General features: G+C 32.8%; 1 protein-coding gene across 3 annotated transcripts in view; it reads right to left on the bottom strand.

The window, feature by feature from the left end:
- Positions 1-19,194, bottom strand: part of LOC130836615 (cadherin-10) — a 168,760-nt gene that overhangs the window by 96,301 nt on the left and 53,265 nt on the right. For 2 of the 3 annotated variants that reach the window (XM_057708932.1, XM_057708933.1), the window contains exon 1: positions 8,690-8,920. In XM_057708932.1, the coding sequence (XP_057564915.1) occupies positions 8,690-8,920 (231 nt within the window). Of the gene's footprint in view, positions 1-8,689; positions 9,046-19,194 lie in introns of those variants that run through there. The other variant, XM_057708931.1, reaches the window with a different exon arrangement.

The following is a 19,194-nucleotide window of genomic DNA, read 5'->3' as shown; positions in this document are numbered from 1 at the left end:
TAAAAATACGAGCTTCATGACACAGGCTGTGTTGTGTTTTATTCAGGGATGTGGCCTGGTAACCTGGAGAGTGCCTGAAAAATAATAAGTGCTCCACACCTATTGTGGATTTGGGAATGAAGCAATCAATAAGCAAAGAACAGATGACCTGAAGAAACAGTTGATAAAACATTTGAAAAACTTGTTCACAGAAATGAAAGCTCATTGTTAACTAGGAAAATGCAAATTAAATCACCAGATTTGAAAAAAAAATTTTTTTCCCTAAAAATAACAAGCTTGGGTCTCTACGTAGAACAAAAGAAACTCTCATATACTGCCAGTGGGTGTATGTATTGGTTACAACTTAGGAAACTAAAACAGCAATATCTGGAAAAATTGAAGGTAGGCACACACTATAGATCAGCCATGTTGTTCCTAATTATATACTCTGAAGCTATTCAGTGTACATCAGTATCAAGGTGAATGTACAGCAAGGTTCACAGAAGCATTGTTAGTAATAGCCAAAGTAAGGGGAAGGACAACATTGTATTGCCATTATTAGCAGGATGTATAACTAAATCCAAACTCATTCACATAAAGATATCCTCTGCACAAAAATATGGTTTAATTTCATAAACTTATTTGAGCGAAAGAAGAAAGACACAGAAGAATATATAAACTATGATTACGATCAACTTCATAAATATTTAAAACTCCAGCACATTGTTTATGAGTGGCTACATAGATGCTCAAACCATAAAGTAAAGCAAGGCATTATTAACCCCAAATGAATCTTATTGCCACCTTTGGAAAGGAGAAATTATATTGTTACTAAAGGGCTCACACAGAGAGTTTCCTAGGGCCACCAATTTTCCATTTCTTGACCTGGGTTGAGGTCACTCCACCTGACTTATATTTATTCATTAAAGTTTATACATATTTTATTTGACTTTCAGCATGCATTACATTTGAAAATGAAAAAAAGAATTAAAGTTCAATTAACAAGGAGAATTTATGGATCAAAATTTTTAAAAAACTAGCTTACTGATAGAAAACTTGGTAAAGGATATAAACACTAAAAGAAATGGAAAATGCTTTAAAATGCAAAGAAATGTTCATTCTCATTTAAAATAAGATAAATGTTTTCATTGACAAGATTGAAAAACTATTAAAAATGATCATAGAACAGAGATTTGATATAATTGTGGAGAAATAGTTAACTTTGATACCTTGCTTGATAAATTCAAGCAAGGCATGATAAATTCAAACTGCCTCAATGGAGAGCAATTTAGCAATACCTATGAAGGTTTAAAACTTCTAAACTTTGCTTCAGCATTTCACGTCTAGTCATATTCCTAAAGGTACACAAGCACTGTGTGAAATAACATCATATTATTATATTACTAAATAATTTTTTTAAATGAGCAAAGGTTCTTCAAAAGGAAAATGGTAAAACAAATTATGATATACCCACTGGAAAGAATGCTATGCAGCTACTAAATTTTTTTTTATGAAGCATATCTTTATGTCCTGAAATGGAATATGTCCTCAAGTTATATTTTTAACTTGAAACAAACCATGTTTTATAACATGGCATAAAGTACACCACAATTTATGTAAAAACAAAATCATAAATCTTTAGTAAATAGTTCTATAATGTCTCTTGGAATATATACAAAAATAAAAAACAAAACAAAAACAAAACAGAACTGGTAAACACAGCTGTTTCTTAGGAGGAGAACTATGGATGTGAGGATTCTGGTGGGAGTCTTATTTTTAACTATACACCCTATTTTGCCTTTTAAATTTTATTCAAAGTGCATGCATTATCAATTCCACATATAAATTAAAAAATAAACACATAACAACTACAAAAATAAATTTGACTTCTCTATTAAGTAGCAGAAATATTCCTGTTACCTATGCAGTTTTAGTTTTGTACTATCACTCAGAAAAGGAAGGCATATTCATCATTGCACCACTTAAATAAGAATATAATTGCTTCTGGTGAAGCAACACATAATATTGATAACATAAGAATATTATTATTAATAATGGTGTAGTGAGGAGAATGATGGTTAGTATATACTCTGGAGTTATACCTTCTGGGTTAGAATCCCACCTCTACAAGTTACTAGATTGGTGCCCCTAGGCAACTTATTTAGACAAGAAGGACATATTTTCCTTACTTGTAAATAAGAGATAATAAAAAAAGAGGTATCATTATCAGGATATGTCAGGGTGTTTTCGTTTAATTCTCAAATTAAAAAAAACTACATGTGGTAGTTTTACACTGTTATTTTGCTTCTAGAAGTGTGCTAAATATTATTAGTGAGAAAAGTGGATTTTTTAAAAAATTTGTTTCACTCCTGTTGGTGATTTAAGTGGGAATACACTCTTTGTTTAGTGATTATGTATGATGCTGGCTGTCTGTTGAATAGACAAATTTTTAATTTTAATTTTTACCAAGAGTGAGCTCACCTGTTGCACACATTCACACCCTCTCTTTCTGTCCGTATCATAATGTCCCATCTCCAGCTCTTCATCACTTCAAACTCTCTCTCATTCCCACTTATTTTATCTTATTGATAACATACCTATGAGAAACTGGTGTATTGCTTCCTTCCGGGCTAAACCAAAGCCATCCGACTCCCATTTACGTCAGATCATTGCAGTGGCTCTCTCCTTGGTCCAGACTGATCTCTCTAAATTGCTACAACTTTCTTCTTGATGACACTGCATCACTCAGCAGGATTAGTCATCAACTCTTTGGAATTTTGTTCTCCCAGTATTGCCCCTCTGCCACCCCCCACTGCCCCTTTCTACTTCTCCTTCTTGGATGTTCTCTACCTCTGCCTTTATGTTTTTTGATTTATAATCATAGGTCATATCCTTGACCTTTGCTTTATCTCTTTATTGTCTCCCTTCAGAAGCTCAGCTCTTAGGAATATATATGCTCAGTTAGTTCATGATTTACAACTCTATCCCTCTGCTTTGCTGGACTCAGGACAACCCAACACATACAAACTAGATTTGGTGTCAAGCTCTTGATGCTGGTTTGTATATAGTGATAGAATCTGTATCAAGGAAAACTGAAAAATTCAGTGGTCTTGGAGTTTTGGGGGGATATTTGGAAGACACAACACTGAACTGAAGAGCTCACTAATGGAATTTAAGCTAAACCTCATTCAAAATAGGAAATGTTCCTTTAGATAAATGGTTATAATATTTCATGTTCTTACAGATCAATTTCCTACTTGGTAAAATAATTTTAATGCTAGGCTGAGATTTAAGATCTTATTTTAAAATTCTAAATTTAATACTTTTATGTAATCTATAAATGTATAAATTATAGTTTCAAAAGTGAGGTTAGTGAAAAAAATTTTACTAAAGAGAGAAGTCTGAAATTTGTATAAAGTGCTTTTGCCTCTTGTGGAATAGAGTTCTAAGGAGAGAACCCAACGTTTGCACATCATATCCCCACAAAATCACTGTTCCCTTCTCTAAACTTAGTCCATCTACCTGGAAGCTTACATGCTTTCTTTATTTTAATTTTTATTTACAATTACCAGGAGCCATGGAATGCAGTTACCTAATTAGCAACACAATAATAATACCACCAACAACAATATTAACAATGATAAAAGTTAAGATTAAATAATATTCTTTGATAAAATGAAAGTAGAAATTGAACTGTTATGTGAATACTTAAGAATCCACTTCAGAAAATTTACTGAAGTGCTCCCTCCTTTTCTATTCATGCTTTCATAAGAAGCAATTGAGAATTTGAATATTTGAACATTTTCCAAGTATGAGACATTGATGAGCGAACATAATAACACACATCCCACTTCCATTTTCTTTACTGAAAAGAACATTATTCTTTAGTACAAAGAGGACAAAATTTAATTGAATATATAATTGTATATTGTCTCCAAGAAAGAAAATGAGAGGGTTTTGGTAGAAATTCATAATACCATAATGATAATTTCCAATGCTTCATGGCCATTACACACTCACCTGTTACTGATGAATTATATTAAGATACTTTCTGCAGAGCAAATTTATATGAAATTTCAATACATTTTTCATCTACAGAGATTTATCTCGAGCTTAAAAGTCTGGCTCAATTTTCACATAATCTTCATTCAAAGATGACTGTATTTCTTAAAAGTTCTGTATTTTAAAAATGATGGGTTAAACTGCAGATTTAAATTTTTTGAACTTTAATATTTTTAAATTATAGGTAAAAAGTTTTTAAAAGCTTATTTGCCACAAAAAAATTCTTTGAGGTTTTTAAAATTATTATCAGTCTATCATTACTATCAAAGTCCTTCCATCTACTTCCAACTATTACTACTCTATGTGAATTAATTTGCATAAAGCCACAGAAATAATATTTTTTAGAAAAGAAACCCATAAATATTTCTTATCTAAAACATAATCCAATAAAAATAAATTCAAGTGACATAGAAAGGTAGATTTTAAAAGATGCTATGTGACAAAGTGAAGAAGCAGGAAAAAGAGACAAAAAAGTTTCTATGTGGAGGGGATTATAAAATGGTGAGTACAAGAGAAGGATATACAAAAATAAGACTGTGGTGGGAAAGAAAAGATGGAAACACAGCATCCCTAGGTTACTAATTCAAGTGTAAAAAAAAAGAGTGGAAGGGTGGACTTCCCACAAATTACTAGAGTACAGTAAGGATACAGTGTGGTAAATGTGTGTAGGTGGTGTGGGTGTATTTTTGTTTTGTGAAAGTTATACAGTGATAACACATTATATAAATAACTTCATGGAAGAGTTTAGTAAACATATGTTTCCCGACTACCAATAGGAAATTTTAAGTAAAAGAATGGTTGTAGTTATTTACATGTGAGTATCCCATACTTAATTCCATTTATCTTTTTTAAAAAAGTTCAATATTTGACATTTGATGCTGCATGAAAATAACAAGTCTATTTCCCATTAGTTTAAATTGGAAAAAACAAAATGCTTCCACATGAAACCCAAATTCAAAACTAATTTCCTAAAAAAGTAACTAAAACATAGTAAAGTCTTTATATGTAAATAACATGCTATAACATTAGTATAGAAAATGTTTAACCAGTGTTACTTGATCACTTACAGGTTAACATTAATTGGCAAGGCTTCCTGAGGGGCTTACAAAATCTTAGATGCACATTCTCTTTTTCAGCCTCTGTTATCTTCAAAACATCTTTGGGTGGTTTTGAAGTTCTACCAAGTGTATCTGGAATGCAACTTAAGATCTTCCTGAATACTGCTTTGTTAAAATGTTATAGTGAGATTTGAGGATGTGAGCCTATTTTTCCAGTATTTCTGGCTGAAATATTGACAGATGTAGACATTGTATGCATTCTGAGACTTAAAAACCAAGAGGTGGTCTGCCTGGAAAACACTATCAGGGTTCTGCAGGACATGCCTCTATTTAAAAATGCTTTTATTACCTCTTGCTTGAGGATTAGTATAAAAAGTCTTTATAAATTCTAATTCGAGTTCATCTTTTTTTAGTGTGGTCTTTACCTATCAGGAAAATAACATCTATATTCACTTCAAAAGTCCAAATTTCTCCTCATCAGGAAGGTCTTTATTAATCATTTAATCTAAAGCATTTTCTGTTGATGTCTATCAAATCATCCTGATTTATTTTCTTCCAGGACATTTTCTAACTAAAATCACCCACTGTATTAATTTGTTTTGTGCTCACTCCTTTTATGGTTGTCATTACAGGGTTCAAATAGAAAATAACTGTATACCAAGACCTCTCCTACTCCCATCCCACCACTGAAGCAGACCTATGTGTATTGAACAGCTAAATGTGTGTGTGTGTGTGTGTGTGTGTATGTGTGTGTGTGTGTGTTTTATGTAGGTTCTCTTCATCATGTTTGTATCAAAAAAAGTCACCTGGGAACTTTCAGTCTCAATAATATTACAGTTTTTAAAATGTCCAAGAGAGTGTTTCTGACTCTCTAAACTCTAATAAAATATAAAGTTCACTTGAGATCTCCTTCCCCATAGGAAGACTGCAGTGGGGAGGTCAAGGAAGCTTATTTCTTCTTATTCTTTATATATATATATATAAGCAGTAATGGGTTTTTAATCTAAGGAATTATGTGCCATCCATTCCTTATAGGGTTCACTGGCTAATTGTTTGGTATTTTAAAAATTTTCTCCCTCTTCATTCATGTGCTTTTTAGTCTTGTCCTCACTCAACCAGTGTAATTCTCTCCATTGTCCCTACTCTGAGCTCCCACTATGTTTTCCACAACAGTGAAGAGTCTATCAGTGTCTTCCCATTGGGAAGTAATTGGGACATGTATTATTCCTACCTCTAAACTAATCTAGAGACATTGAATCTCTTAAAATCACTATCACATGTCTACTTTAAATGAGGTAAAAACTAGAAGTATAATTTCTGAAAGGATGAATATGTAATAAATTTATTATAAGTAATGTTGGAAAGGATATCTAGGGAATTTAAAAATTTTTATACTTCATGAAGAAAATATATCTTAACCCCCAATTATATTCATTAAAATGTATGTTTACAAAAATATTCTATATTACATAATTGCCATTTTGCACATACAAATCTATATGTTTACATCTAAAGTAAGATTTTTAATTGTATAAATAATTAATGCAATATAAATACTTAATAAAAAGTAATACATATACATACTACAGACAAGGGACATTTAAAAATAGCTATTTCATAGGTCATGACATGAATAAATGATAGAAATAAAATATGGGCTTGAAATATAAGCTAAAAAACAGATGCTCTGGATATTAGAAGTAAACTCAGAGCTACAGCATCTAATATATTTGTGTTATCTGGTAGTTCAGGATATGCTTATAGAAGAAACTGGTGAACACAGTCCATAAATTCCTTATGCCTCTCCTCATTAAAGAATTTTCTCACTTGCTTTTATAGAGCAGAGTAAGGAAGAATAAAACTTAAGTTATATATCAAGATGTATATATCTCAAGTATTTATCAGCTTTAATAGCTCATAGTAACTTAAACTCATCATTAGTTTTCCCTACCAAAGAGCTAAGTGGTACCAGACGACTCTGGGAACTCAATTCGATACAACTCAGGTTAATTCAATCAACTAAACATTAAAATCTACTCTAAGGGCTAGAAACAGAGATATGAAGTAAAGTTCTTGATTTCAAGTTATTGATATTCTTTGGGGAGAGAATAAATGAAAGTACACAGAAGTACTTGACTATCACAACAGAGTACATAATGCAATGATAATTCAATTTACCAACATTTATTAAATCCTCATTAAGGACTAGATGAAGGAAAATCTATGCAAATAAGCAAATAACCGCTATGTCCAGGAAGAACCAAATGAAACTACTTATAGTTTCTATAGTTCAGATTTCAGTTATATTTTCGTGTGGTTGGTTTCATAAACTGAAAGTTGCCTATTGCAGCAACCATAACATTTACCTTAACCCTCTGATCTCAGGCATTCTATCAGATGACCTTGTGATAAGTCCACTACACTGTGTTCTGGTAAAATAGCTTAGGCTGCTGTTTCTTTATCTTCTCTTTCTAGTCAATATGACATTTAACATTTAATGCCATCTTTCTCATATATCCAGACATTTAAAAAAAAACTGAAATAATTGGAACATGAAAAAACATGTCAAATAGTTTTTCTTAGAAGACAAAAACTTTAAGACCAATTTTAATTATGTGAAAGAAGCTATTAAAGTTTAGGTTGATGCAAAAGTCACCAACACAATCATGGATTTATCATAATTTTATAGGTTGATGTGATATATGAATGTGTGATAATCTGTTTTCCTTTTGTATGTTTAAATTCTTTTTTTCTTTGACATAGTTTCATAAGCTGTCCATAAAACTAATAACACTATTAAAATGAATTTTTTCTTTAGGACATTACTTAATTTAGATTAGATCCAGACAGTGCCAAGAAAGAAAATTGGAAATTAATACAATCTAGTGTATAAAAGCATCCATTGTTACTTTTATGTCATATTTGCCCATCCAATCCTAACCAAAGCTCATTTCCTCACTAGCTTTTATAATTGAACCGCATGAAATCGCCTCGTATCATCAAAGCCCAACAAGTAAACTACTTTTACTTGCCTGTCTTCCTATTTAGTCTTCCCTTATTTAAATGTACCCATGGTAGGATTTTAGAAAAATAAGTAACAATCATATCTGGAGTAACTTTTCTTAGGTGATGTTTTTAATGACATTTGCTTTCTCATTCTGTAGAATATTAAACAACTTTTAAATATATCTTTTCTTCCTCACTGAAGTCAACAGCAATGTGAAATATACATAGGTATATATATTATACATATTATATGCATGCTTCATTATTTTAAATATTAGATTGACATATAGCTTTCTCATGATCGCTGATTTCTAACTACAAATTCTGAAGTTGCAATTTTTAGTACCTCTTTAATACATGAGGTAGTAATCAAAATTAATTCTAGTAAATGAATTCACACATTTATCATGCTATATTCATTACATAGTTTTTCAAATTATAATTTGTATTCCATAAACAAAAATTGCTTTAGTGATATTTAGAGTCAAATTTATAAGAATGACAATCTTGATAACCTTCAAATTTTCTTTATGAGACATATTAAAAAGGAAATGTAAATATTTGCCATTTCAACACAGACTTACCTTGCCTACATATTGATAATCAGATCCTGTATATTCCTCCAGTAAGAAAAATTGATTCCACATCCAACCACGCTTTTGACGGTGCAGAATTTTGCCATCACTCCTAGGTACATGTGCACCTAAAATTCTTTTCTGGGGCACAGGAGTCCTTCTGAACATTATCTCTGGAGAACAGAAATGTGGCAGGCATACCCAGAGTAGAAACAGTAGTGAAAATTGATATATTGTCATTGTTCACTTCTTGACAATTCCCAACGAGGATGAAGAAAAAGCAGTCCTATGTTATTGGGTTGAATTTTACTGTGTTTCAACTGGTTTCCAACATTTCATCAACGTTTTGGACATGTTTCCAAAAGCTTCAAACAAACAAATAAATAAGAAAAAGTCAGTTGACAACATTATGAATGTTTAAATATATGCAGTTTATTGTGTATCAGTTATATCTCAATAAAAGTTCTTAAAAAACAAAAACAAAAAAAACCCCATTGTGAATGTTACCTGTCACTTTAAATTCAACAGGACAAACATTAATTAGTAATAGCAACCAAAATATTTATTTTCCCTCTTTTACATAGAATAATTATTAGTTTGGAAACATTACTTGTCTAGTAACATGCCTACAATTTAAGAAAGATAACTGTGAATTTCTTTCAAGCAAATTCTAAAGAAAGAACATATTAAGCTTTTATTCCTTTTTTTCTTTTGGCACTTTACCAGCTTTCAGGAATTATAACCCTTATATAGAGAGGAGATGTAGTTAATTTTGCACATCAAATTTTCCAGAGTAACAACATAAATAAAAATTTTGAAAATAAAATAGTGATTTTAATAAACTACAGGAATTATGCATCCATCATGCAATGCAATGATATTTAAATGATTTTTAAACAGCAGCGCAGTTTCTTCAAGTTTAACCCAGCTCAAAGGTAAATGCAAAGCTAAAACAAAACCAAAAAATCTGAGTGTCTCCAATTGAAGACCTCTCCTCTCTCCCCTCTTAGGTAGGTCTTGTGAAATACCTAAAGCTTCCTAGAGTAGAAAAAAAATCTCTACTACAGTAAATCAACATGTGACATAATTTACACAATTGTGTAGAAGGATTTAATCATGTTGTCAGCTATACCTTTGATACATTTGCACAATGTGTCCACTTCAACCCCTCCCCACACCCCCGCCCCATGGTAATCTAGAACTCTGTGATGCCCCAGGCTCCTCACTGCTATCCACCTGCAATTATTTTTTCTCAACAATGTATCCTGGGTAATCCCACTAAAACGTAAATCAGATTATGTCACTTTTCTGCACAAAACACTCTGTTGGCTTCTCACCTCACTTTGATTAAATCCCAGCATCTCACAAAGACCCCCAATTCTGTATTCCATTTCATGACTGCTGGTCACCTCTCTGACCTGAAGTTATACTTCAATCCCCCGGGCCACTCCTCAAAGTAGTCTCCTTTCCAGCCAAAATGTCCTTCTTACTTCAGCCAGCAACACACTTCATATGCTCCTCCCTTTAGTCAGGACATCTTTACTTCTTCCCTCCACCAGGAAGGTTTTTCTGTGTAGTTATCCATGTAGGTAGATACCCTGCTTCCTTCAGCTCTTTCTTGAAACCTTGCCTAATATTTTGTATATCCCAATATACTACATGTGTTTTATTTACTTGTTGTGCACATATTCTGTCTCCCTACCATCATCCCATGAAAGAAGGGAGTTTTGCTCTTTTCTTTGCTACTGTTTTCACAGTGCCTAGAACCTTGCACATAGTAGATGCTCATCAAACAGTTTGACTGAGTGAATGAATTGTAAATTGATTCAAACATCTGAGTATCATTACCTCTTCTATGTAGTTAAACAAACACTTATGTATGAAAATAGTATTTTAAATCATAATTACTTTGATTATATTCTTTACTAATATTATTATTAGAGCATTTTTATTTAAACATTTCCCTGTGGAGTTTTTTGGCTTGTTTTCTGTTAGGTATGAATTTTATTTTAGGATATGATAAAATACTATACAAAAGTTGTCAAGGGACCAAAATTGTTATAAAAAGTGGTTGGAGGACCAAAAGGATTGAATTTCACTTCTCAAATATGACAGTGTATTCTAAGTGCTCCAGCATTTATATTTATGCTTTCATTCACAAAGATTTCTAAGCAATCTGTTTACTTTTTTGTGTGTTTGTTTTACTATCAGGACGATTAGAGGTTAACGCAAACATGCTTTAGAAATAAGACTAATGGTGAAGCAGTATTTCTCCCATGTATTAAATGACAGTGGAGCTCTCCACAGCACATGAAGCATTCAACATGACAGATGTAACCTGTACTAAAACCTGTCATGTAAAATGCTATACTTGGAGTATAGAAATTATCTGATGCATAAAATGGTTTCACATCACAAAGCAATGACTTTATAGAAACTCAGATTGATTGGATTCTAAGTAATAGGAACATTTACCAAAGTGACACTTGACTTTTTAAATGTATCAGGACATGCTAGACAGTATTTTCCAGAAATTTATACTGTTCCTAAAAGTTAGAAGAGAGTTTGTACAGTTGAGGGTTTCTGCCATCTGCTATAAATGCTTTAAAACTTATTGAAGTAATATTCCCATTTCAACTCTTTTTTCAATTTAAAACTATTTGCCAGCAATTATTTGCCATATTGATGATCACTTGCCATACAATTACAACCTTACCTGTAACTTTAAAAGCTTAAGTACCAATATTTTTAGGAAAGAGTAGGTGGAGATTGCATCTGTAAAAGTTAGTAAATAATTGGAGCTTCGCTGTATATAGAATCATTTTTCTTCAGTATTGTTCTAATTTCTATTATTTCATAATAAATTTTCTGAAGAGTATATAGTTAAATGCATTTTAATACTGATTTAAGATAATTAAAATGTTTGAAATACACTTTACATAAATATTATTTGATAAAACCATTTCAAAGAACAAGATTAAACAGAAAGAAGAAATTCAGTCTCCATTGATTAGATTTTTGAATTTCTTTCTTTAATAGATTTGGGCTTTTGGTCTCGTATCTAATAATTGCTGCCTAACTTGAGGTCAAAAAACATTTCTTCTATGTTTTCTTTTAGAAGCTTTATAGTTCTAGTTCTTACAGTGTAGGTCTGTGGTCCAATTTGAATCAAGCTTTGTGTATGGTACAAGATACGAATTGAAGTTCTATGTTTTGCTTATGAATATCCAGTTGCTCTAGCACCATTTGTTGCAAAGCTCATCCTTTCTCCACTGAATTGCCTTTATATCTTTGACAAAAATCAGTTGTCTGTCTATGTGTGTCTATACATTTTTGGACTTTCTAGGCTATTACATTTGTCTATTTGTTCATCTTTATACCAATAGCAGACTGTCTTGATTCCTACAATTTATAAGTCTGGAACTTTGTTAGTCCTCCAACTTTGGTCTTCTTTTAAAATTTTTTTTGTTATTTCAGAATTTTTTGAGTTTTCCATTTAAATTGTATAGTGACCTTGTATTCTATATATAAAAGTGTGGGATTTTGATGGGGATTCCATTGAATCTTTAGATAAATTTGGGGAAAATGGACATCATAGCAACACTGACTATCCTGACCTATGGACACTTTATGTTTCTCCATTGTTGAGTTTCTCAGTCATGTTTTATAGATTTCAGTATATAAGCCTTGCTTGCCTTTAGTCAAATACAACCCCAGTATTTTCATTTTTTCATGCTATCACTTTATTTTATTTTTGTTTTTAACCATTTTATTGAGGTGTAATTGAAATACAAAGAGCTGTATATATTTAATGTATACAACTTGAGTTTGGACATTGTTAAGAGAAAGCACAGACACACCAGAGCCTGGCAGGAATATTGTGATAACAGATTGCAAATCATATCTGTTTATAGATTTATATCCAGATATACACAGAATACTCAAAATCCAACCATCAAAAGACATAAAACTCAATTAAAATGGGAAAAGGAATTGAATTAACACCTTACCTAAGAAGAGAGAGGGCAAAAAAAGTACATGAAAAGATATTCAACATCATTCATCATTTGAGAAATGCAAACTAAAATGACTGATGATTAGCAAGTGTCGGTGAGGATGTGGAGGAATGAGAACTCTTTTACACTGTTGATGGGATTGTCAAATGCCATAAACTCTTTGGAAGACCCTATAGTAAGCTGAATAATGGCCCCTCAAAGATGCTTATATCCTGAATCCTGAAACCTGTGAATATGCTGCCTTATATGGTAAAAGGGACTTTGCAGATGTGACTAATTGAAAATCTTGGGAAATTAGGAGATTATCTTGGATCATTTAGGTAAAACCAATGTAATCACAAGGGGCCTACCCCAAGGGAGGCAAGAGTATCAGAGTCAGTAAAAGAGTTGATCACAAAAGCAAGAAGTTACAGTGCCCTGAGGAAGAGGGCAGTAGACAAGGAATGCAGGCGGCCTGGAAGCTAAAAAAGCAAAACAATGGATATTCCCCTGGAGCCTCCAGAGTGAACCCAGCCCAGGGGAAAACTTGATTTTAGACTTCTGACCTCTAATAGATAAATCCGTATTGTTTTAAGCCACTCAGTTCGTGGTAAGTTGTTACAGCAGCAATAGGATAGGCAGATTTTGTTCAGTGTTAAAAATACATCTACAAGGGTGAGTCAAAAATTATCCACACTCTGGTTATATTAAAACTTCTACAAATTCTACAGCCAGAGTGTGGATAATTTCTGACTCACCTCGCACAATGTAACTTAGGCTTCTACTCCTAGACACTTACACAAGAGAAATAAAAGTATATTCATCTAAAATATGAATGTTTATAGCAATACATGGATATAGAGAAAGCCTGGAAACAAGCCAATGTCACAGGTGAATGGATGAAAAAATCATGCTATATCCATGCAATGGAATGCTACTAAGCAATTGAAAAAGAATGACATTTTCAGTTCACAGGTAAAGAGCTTGGAAACTACCACTCCATCTTAACAACAACAAAAAGCTGAACAGACTAAAAATTTTAACAACTCTTCTTGGATTCAAACAGAGGAGAGGACTCAAGGCAAACTACTGCTCCCAGGGTTGGAGAGACAAACAGGTGAATAGAAGGAAGCACAGCTTGCCAAACCAGAGACTCATGAGCAGACACCATCCAGAACCTGCAATGGAGTAGTAAACCTGAACTGTAATTGATAAATTGCTGGAGGGTCAGTATGCACAACTCTGAGAATTAAAAACTCCAAGGGGAAGGGCCTTGACATTGTGAGATTTACCTCCAGGAGCCTGACCAGGTTCCCACAGTAAATATTTGAGAAAAATCCAATTCGGCCCATGCTAACCATCCTGTCCCATCTAAGGAGTGATAAAATATTGAGAAACATTTGTGAAGTTCAGTTCAGTTCATAAGCTCACTGAAAGACTGAGAACTAATCATAGGATATAGAATGCTTCCCCTGCCCCATCTCTACTATCACATTACTAAAGGATTATTTACAGCAGCTCCATTTCACAGTATATCATATCCTGCAATCAAGAAAAAAATTACAAGGCATGCCAAAAGGCAAAAAACACAACTTTAAGAAACAGAGCAAGCATCAGAATGAGACACAGTAGGAGTGTTGGGATTATCAAATCAGGAATTTAAAGCAACTTTGATTAATATGCTAAGGGTTCTAAAGGAGAAAGTAGACAGCATGTAAGAACAGATAGGTGATGTAAGCAGAGAGATGGAAATCCTAAGAAAGAACTAAAATGAAATGTGAGAGAGAAAGAACACTGTAAATGAAGAATACCTTTCATGGGCTTACTGGTAGACTGGGTATGGCTGAGGGAAGAATCTCTGATCAAGGATGTATCAGTAGGATTCTCAAAAAACTTTTACATTTGTCCCTAAACATTCATTCAGATCCATAGAATGTACAACACCAAGAGTGAACTCTAAGGACTTTGAGTGATATCTAGAGTAGGTTCATCCTTAGTAAAGAATGTACCATTCTGGTTATGGGTGTTGAAAATGGGAGAGGATATGCATGTAAGGGGGCAGTGGGTATGCGGAAAGTCTCTGAATCTTCTCAGTTTTCTTGGAAACATAAAACTGTTCCAAAAAAAAAAAAATGAGCAATTGATAAATACACACAAAAGGAAATAAAACCAGGAAATTATGCAAAACAAATCAAAAGTTAATTTGCTCAATGATAATTCTTCCTAGGTATGTTCTGTGTTGCTGGAAGGCTACTTATTAACCTTTTCAAAACATTGCTCCTTCGTTATAAATACCACAAATAATCATTCTTCCAGTAACCTGATTCAAAATATAGAACTTTACACCACCATTTAACCAAGTACACCTCTTACATGGTCAGTCAATATATTCCCTTGCTTTTGTTTTTTTTCTCCATGGCTCTCAGCTCTTTTCTTACCACCCCCCACACCCCCCCACACACATTTAATGTGCCAGCACAATGCTTTAAATAATCATTTCACTCAAATGAGTGAAAAATATCTAGTAACAGTTTCCTTAACCTTAATCTTTCTTATTTAAAATATACCATACAGGGTATTAGCTAAATTAATTTTCAAAAGCCCGCTTCATCCAGACTCAAATCAATTAAAATTTTTAAACATGTTAATTACTGGGACGATAACATCTATACTTGATAATTCACTGTAATATCTCAAACCAGATTATTTTTAAAATTTATTTCATGTTATTTCCAGTTGTTTATTTAATTTCAAGCCTGACATGTAACTTCTTATATGTACAAACTACTCCTCCACTAATATATGATTTTGAATCGTGTCTAAGTAATTATACTTTGTTGAATTTCCCTCCCTGGTGAATAGCATGTTGCTGTGTGTATATATATATGCGTGTGTGTGTGTGTGTGTGTATCAGTAAACATTTCTTGAATTAAGCAATTAATATATTTATATAAGATCCTTTCTAAATAGGTTGGACTATTTATGGTGAAAAACAAAAACTAAATTTTAGAGTATAAAAATAGTATGTAAAGTAGCTGTACTCGTTTGAAATTGTAAACAGTTACAATTAGAAGGAATCAAGTGAGTTGAGACCAGAGTTAAACTATCTCCTGGAATGACAGCGTCAAAAATTAATGAAATTCTAGAATTTTATTTTCAGTTAATAAATTTCATTTTCAAGAACTTCTTACAAAACCACATTTCTTTATTTTACTCTCAAAAACAATTTAATACAAGTACTACATGAAGTTTAAGATTATTAAATCATCGCTTAGCATTCTGCACTCCCACAATTCCAGTGCTTCTCAAACTTTAATATATGAGGATGAGTCAAAAATTATCCACACTCCAGTTATATTGACTTCTATAAATTCTACAGCCAGAATGTGGATAATTTTTGACTCACCCTCATATATTCACATCTCCTGGGGCTTTTGTTAAATATCTATGTTTTCATTCAACAAGTCTTGGGTGAGGCACAGATTCTGCATTTCTAACAAACTCCCCTGTAATGTCAATACAGCTGGACCACATGCTTTGGAGGTTCATCTCCAGAACACGCTTATGACTTTTTCCTATTTAGTGCCTCACAACCCTGTTATGTTGCTTATTACACTGATGGGGAAATAATATATAAAGTGACTATTGTAGGAAGATCAGAACATTTTTTCTAACTAATCAGTCATTTTCTGAATTTTTTTTAACTAGAAGAATCTGTTTGATTCAAATCAGTACACACTACAGCAATTATTCTCATGATCAAACTACAAACTATATTTTCCTTTATATGTACATTTTAAAGCATCTGTCCCACTGAACCTTATTCCATTTCTGCAATCAAAGTCTTCATTATTCTTCTGAAATATTTATCACTACCATTATTTTCTCTATAGCATGTTAATTTTATTATATAGGAAGCCAAGAACAGCAGATTGCAAAATACAGTAGGCATTTTGACACATCTCAATTATTAATTAGGTCTCCACACATAACAGGTGATCAATTAAACTGCAATCCATCCTTAATAAAAGGAATTAGTCATTCTTTAAGTCAGTTGATTATGTTGATTAGAGTCTTAATGTTCCAGGTTTTATTCCCTTTAATTTTACCATTTATAATCATAATAGAAAGTGCTAAAGATTATTGAGCCCAAACCCAAACCTTTATGGATGAACAATTTTAATCTTTTTAGAGTTTCATAGCACCAATACAATCTAATGAAATTTCAACATTAAGAAATAAAGGAACATTTTTCAGGTGTGTTTATGCAATTAAAATGAGCCAGTGCATACTAAATACTTCCTTTTTATGCAGCTGATACCATTTTATGCATCTAGTACAAAGCACTTTGTGAGATAATTGAATCAAAGCATTACACTAAGGACTCAAATAATATGAGTCCATATGCTTGATCATATTTTCCCAGAGTTCATTACACATTACCTACTGTGCTCTAATGTCATAGAAAATATATAATTCTACATTGAATATTTATCACTCTATTTTAAGTATGCATTTGCATATGTTTCTCTGTCTAGATGGTAAATTTAAAGCAGGGCCTACGTCTTGCATCCAAAGTTGCTAATATAGAGACTGCACAAAGTGTTCAGTAAATATTTTTTGAATTGGATTGAATATTATTATATTTTCTAAAATATTTCAGTGAGAAAGAAACTCAGTTCCTTCCCCTAAAAAAGTACAACATGTGCCAAGGACCATTTTACACTTATATCCTATTTATATACAAACATCACAGCACACACACAAGACATTAGTCAAATAAGCAATCACATATCATCGTTGAACACAAAGGTTTGCTAGTTTCAGATGTTACCAAACATTGTTAGGATTGTTGCCAATACAGACAGAATTCCAAGAAGCTCTGATCCTTGCTATTCTTCTCAGACTCAAATTCCCCTTCAAGTGGGACCTTTTGAAATTAATTTTATTCTCTAGGAAGGTGACCTGCATATAAACCAGTAATACACTTCCTCAGCTATACTACATGCTAACATTTTAACAAGATAATTTGAAAAACCAGATATAACCCATGTAAATTTTGGGTAGTAGGTGGATAAAGCATATGGCAGGGGTAAAGAGAAGCATTGTTGAGTGAGACGCATAACTCGATGTGGCCACTTCTCTCTAAGATTCTTGCTAATAGGCTAAAGAATAGCATCCAAGAGTTCTTGCTACTCTCTCAGCAGCCTTTTTAACTTCAGCAGCCAGTGTGACAGTCCCAGATGTAACTTGATCCATGATCACGTTAGCAGTGCTAATACAGCTGTGACATTACACCTGCTGCTTCCTGGAAGTCTCATTCTGCTGTAGTAGGATTTATTTCATTATGTGGAAACTGGTAGCAAGAATGCTCTCAGGGTAACTTAAAGATGTTAGGATAAAAGCCATCTGGTACCCAATTTTCTTTGATCCAGGACTTGAACTGTTTCTAAAAAGCAATGAGTGAAGAGATAGGGAGAGAGAGTTTGGGAGTTTGATTAGGAATTCCTACCCAAGATGGGTGTCATTCCTCATTTACACATTATTAGTAGAATATCAAGAAAAAATATCCATAGCTGGAAGAGAGAACCCATTAACAACATTTCCATTCAAAATTATTTCTATGAAGAGCTTCTGTGCATGCACTAATGGTGTATAAACAATCACGGCACACTTTAGCTTGTTCTATATTTCACACTTGTATGAGTGTGTGAAATATGCACTAAACTTGGTACTGAAAAATGAGTTCTTGCTGTTATACCTGAAGATGGAAAAACTATACCTGATACTCATTTGTGAAAATTAGTCAAAGGTGCAAACATGGAAATATATTATTGGCCATTAAAAATATACTTAAGATAAAAGTACAGTTATTACATCAGGATAAGAACAGTGATCATAAGACAGATCTTTGCGACATTGATGAGATGGTTAGGCTTAAGTAAAAGAAGCAGTAATTTTTATCAGCACTACTTTTTAACTCTAATTATGCTTCAATATTTGCACAATACTAGAAAGCCCATTTGTAGATAGCCTACGTTACCTCTATGTGGGGGCCCATTACATAAAAGAAGATTAACTCTAAAATTATGTATCTGTAGCTGAAATATACAGTTGGCATAGCACTGCATTAGTTAAATTTCAGCTTCTGAGGGCAGAAAGAGACTAGATTGTCATTTATTTCCAGCAGTGCCAAGTCATACTTTCATCATATTCTTCAACTGAACTAAAAAGAGAAGGCAAGTTTTATTTATTTTCTAATATTTACTTAGTAAACTTCTTAAAAAGGTATCAATGCCTGAGTATAGACTCTAGACTAAAACATACTATTGTCTTTGTAAATACTTGGAGTAGTAAGGTATATTATAACGAGCTCCCCAACAACTAAGCATACAAATTGGTGTGCATGTGATTTTACCCATCTCAGTGGACTGTGTTTAGAATGTTCGTTCTATTAATGGGGATACTAAGGTTCAGAATTATTCTCTTGACAATGCTTACAGAGTATTGTCACTGTGC

The sequence above is a fragment of the Hippopotamus amphibius genome, chromosome 15, assembly GCF_030028045.1.
Source record: "Hippopotamus amphibius kiboko isolate mHipAmp2 chromosome 15, mHipAmp2.hap2, whole genome shotgun sequence".
Lineage (NCBI taxonomy): Eukaryota > Metazoa > Chordata > Mammalia > Artiodactyla > Hippopotamidae > Hippopotamus > Hippopotamus amphibius.
This window is presented reverse-complemented; position numbering and strand designations above follow the sequence as displayed.